General features: G+C 54.7%; 3 protein-coding genes across 6 annotated transcripts; all 3 read right to left on the bottom strand.

The window, feature by feature from the left end:
• KVP18_001642 (uncharacterized protein) lies at window positions 1-947 on the bottom strand (the record flags this gene model as incomplete). 2 transcript variants are annotated; one of them, XM_067951865.1, is made up of 1 exon in its annotated part: window positions 1-947. In XM_067951865.1, a coding segment is annotated over one exon (947 nt), but the record flags the coding sequence as incomplete, so codon positions are not given. The 2 variants fall into 2 exon arrangements, with proteins under 2 accessions (XP_067810734.1, XP_067810733.1); XM_067951864.1 differs by having other exon boundaries at window positions 27-947.
• An 80-nt stretch (window positions 948-1,027) lies between these two features.
• On the bottom strand, window positions 1,028-2,827 carry KVP18_001643 (uncharacterized protein; the record flags this gene model as incomplete). 3 transcript variants are annotated; one of them, XM_067951867.1, is made up of 2 exons in its annotated part: window positions 1,028-1,608; window positions 1,636-2,827. In XM_067951867.1, 2 exons carry the CDS (start codon window positions 2,825-2,827, stop codon window positions 1,028-1,030), a joined length of 1,773 nt encoding a protein of 590 aa, XP_067810736.1. The 3 variants fall into 3 exon arrangements, with proteins under 3 accessions (XP_067810736.1, XP_067810737.1, XP_067810735.1); XM_067951868.1 differs by lacking the exon at window positions 1,636-2,827 and having other exon boundaries at window positions 1,028-1,570; XM_067951866.1 differs by lacking the exon at window positions 1,028-1,608 and having other exon boundaries at window positions 1,616-2,827.
• A 108-nt stretch (window positions 2,828-2,935) lies between these two features.
• Window positions 2,936-3,265, bottom strand: KVP18_001644 (uncharacterized protein; the record flags this gene model as incomplete). The annotated part of the gene is made up of 1 exon (XM_067951869.1): window positions 2,936-3,265. One exon carries the CDS (start codon window positions 3,263-3,265, stop codon window positions 2,936-2,938), a length of 330 nt encoding a protein of 109 aa, XP_067810738.1.
• Between the last annotated feature and the right edge of the window lie 8 nt (window positions 3,266-3,273).

The following is a 3,273-nucleotide window of genomic DNA, read 5'->3' on the forward strand; positions in this document are numbered from 1 at the left end:
GCCTCCTCGCTGTCGCTGTCATCAACGGGGCGCTTCTTGGGAGACTCATCAGAGGACTCGGAGTCGGAAGAATCGGCCTTCACCTTCTTTACCGAAGTCTTCTTAGGCTTCTCGGACTCAGACGAGGAAGAGCTGTCCTTCTTAGCAGCCTTTTTAGCAGGGACCTTCTTGACAGGCTTCTTCTCAGACGACGAGTCAGAGGATGAGCTGTCCTTCTTAGCAGGGACCTTCTTCACAGGAGTTTTCTTAGCAGCAGGCTTCTCGGAAGAGGACTCAGAGGAAGAGCTGTCCTTCTTAGCATGGACCTTCTTAGCAGGGACCTTCTTGACAGGCTTCTTCTCAGACGATGAATCAGAGGAGCTGTCCTTCTTAGCAGCCTTCTTAGCAGGGACCTTCTTGACAGGCTTCTTCTCAGACGACGAGTCAGAGGATGAGCTGTCCTTCTTAGCAGGGACCTTCTTCACAGGAGTTTTCTTAGCAGCAGGCTTCTCGGAAGAGGACTCAGAGGAAGAGCTGTCCTTCTTAGCAGGGACCTTCTTAGCAGGGACCTTCTTGACAGGCTTCTTCTCAGACGACGAATCAGAAGAGCTGTCCTTCTTAGCAGCCTTCTTAGCAGGGACCTTCTTCACAGGGGCCTTCTTGGCAACGGGCTTCTCGGAAGAGGACTCAGAGGATGAGCTTTCCTTCTTAGTGACCTTGGCAGGGACCTTTTTCACAGGTTTCTTCTCCGACGATGACGAGTCAGAGGAGCTTGCCTTCTTAGACTTCTTGGTTGGAGTTTTCTTGACGGGAGCCTTCTTAGCAGGCTTGGCGCTGGTGGAAGATGATGAGGAGGAGTCTTTCTTGATGACCTTCTTAGCAGGCACCTTCTTAATGACCTTCTTGGACTTCTTAGTCTGGGGAACGACCGAGGACGAGCTACTTGAGGAAGACTCCTGAACGGGCATTGTGGAAAAAATGGAAATTAGTTCATAAGTTTGGTTTGCGGGGAGGTAGTGGAAACATTTTCAGGCGGCAGAGATCAACATCACGCGAGCGAGTCCAGGCCCTCGTCAAAGAGGTCGGCTCCCTGGCTTTTGGATGGGTGTCGCATCGACCGACGCTTGAGTTTGGAGGGTTCCAAGAGACTTCGACCACTATTATTCAGAATGCGAACTCGCGCCGCCCTGTCGCTACTCGGAGTTTTGGGAGTTGTTGGAGTCTTGTGTGGCGTCATAACTCGACTGAGGGCGTTCTTTATACGGTCTCGGACACCCACCTCAGGGGTCCCTCGAATCCCACCAAATCGCCTCTTCGGTCGTCGAGGCTTAGATGCCCTCGTTGCTTTCTCTTTCTCGAAGTCTTGATTCATTCGTTTAATGTTCTCGTTGTGAATGGCTTTCTCATCCTCTATGAGCTGCTGCACCTCATGGGACTGGTTGCTCATAAGCTTTGCATCCACTTCCGTTTTCTCCGTCTCTATGCGAACGTACTCTTCAAGCTGCCCGGTTAATGCGGCCACATCTGCTTGCGAACGATCCACCACCAGCATCATCGACTGCAGTTCTCTCTTCTTCTCTTCCAGGATCATCGTTTTTGCATCGCAGCTATCTTGCTCCCGTTGGAAGCCTGCTTGTTAAGTAGAACGGCTCTCACTTGCGTAGGCCTGCTGCCGGTGGTCCTCGGTCTCATGCCTGCGCTGTGTCGCCTCCTGCAGCCGGACCTGCATCGTTGTCGCTGTCCGGTCCTTAGCTTGCTCATGGGCGAGGATGTCCGCCCTCAACGAATCCCGCCGCTGGGTTGCCGTGTCGAGTGCCCCTCTTAGCCGCTGAAGCTCCTTCTTCTCATTGGTGGCGTTCAGACCAGTCAACTCCTTACGTATGGACGCCAACTGAGCCTCTAGCTGCAGCGTCTCCGAGTTGAATGTGGCTGTTTCTTCTCGCAGCGTCTCCTCAGCCTTCAGTGCCTCTCCCTCTGCCTTCTGCAGCGTTGCGCATTCAGCGTCGACGGCCTTCTTGGTCTGTGGAAACGCACGCAGTTGGTCTTCAATCGTCTTCAGTTCTGGTTGCAAGCGCTCGACCTGTGAACGGTACTCATCGCTTCGGCTGCGCAAGTTCTGTAGCTCATCACGCACGTGTGCCTGGTCAGCCTGCAGAGCGCTAATTTCAGACACAATTGCCGGCTCCGCTTCCATTTGAGTTTCCATGTGCGACAGCTTCGCCCATCTTCGCGCATTGGCTTCTCTGGCTGCCGCCAATTCTCGATGTAGGGCCTCCGCTGCGCCTATGGCGCCCTGCACGTCGACCCCGAGCTCGCTTGCCCACTCTGTCGCTCGTGCCTTCCGTTTCTGCATCTCTGCTACCTCTTGTGCCTGAAACTCGAAGTCCGCTACGACGAGTGATGCCTCCAGCGCCGCCAACTGCTCCTTTTCGAGCGGGATCGCTGCCGAGAGACCATCTTCAGCATCGCACATGTCTTTGATTTGCTCGTCAAGTCTAGAGAGGACTGCGCGCTTCTCCCTTGCCGCGGCCTCGGAGGCAGAGGTCTGCTCGACCACCGACGCCCCTGCAGCGCGCATTTTCAAGAGTATGTTCTCCAAAGAGGAGGGAAGGCAGCTGGTCCTAGCGAAGGCTTCGTACGCTCCCTGCCTCACTTCGTCACTGCTCTCCATTGCCTGGGACAAGTGGCGAAGAAGCCTCATATTCTCGTCCCAAGCCACTCGAAAGTCCGCATGTTGCTCCCTGGTGACGTTACTGGCAGCGAGAGCTACATCCACCTGCCTGGTGAGCGCGTCCAGGTCAACATTTTGCTTTCGAGCGCGATCTAGATGCGAGGTCGCATTCTCCATGTTTCTGTCACGCGGAAGTTGTGTCACAGCAATTACCACAAAACTACACGACAAGCAACGCCGATAAGCCTTATCGCTGGCCTAGTTCACTCTCGAGGAGCGGCCAGATTAAGATCGTCGAGGAGGCTTATCGCTGGCCTTGTTCACTCTCAAGGAGCGTCCAGCGTACTGTGTCTGGTTCCACTTGATCGCCTCCGTAACGCCTTCAGCGTTGTCGAAGTCGATGAAGCCACACGACCCGTTGCTGATCATACGGACGTTATTGATCTTTCCGCACTCGTCGAACACACCCTTAAGTGTATCTGAGTCCGTCTCGAACGGCAAGCCGCCAACGAAGACCGTGAGATCAGGGTTCTTGTTGCCACGAGCACCGGGAGCACCAGGCGTCCTGGCACCAGCAACCCGCTTCTCCTTGGGAATGTTCTCCCTTACGACCATGTTCCGTC

This window comes from the organism of the source record quoted next, assembly GCF_019968955.1.
Source record: "MAG: Porospora cf. gigantea A chromosome Unknown PgA_NODE_2661_length_3273_cov_279.817, whole genome shotgun sequence".
In the NCBI taxonomy this organism is placed as follows: Eukaryota; Apicomplexa; class Conoidasida; order Eugregarinorida; family Porosporidae; genus Porospora; species Porospora cf. gigantea A.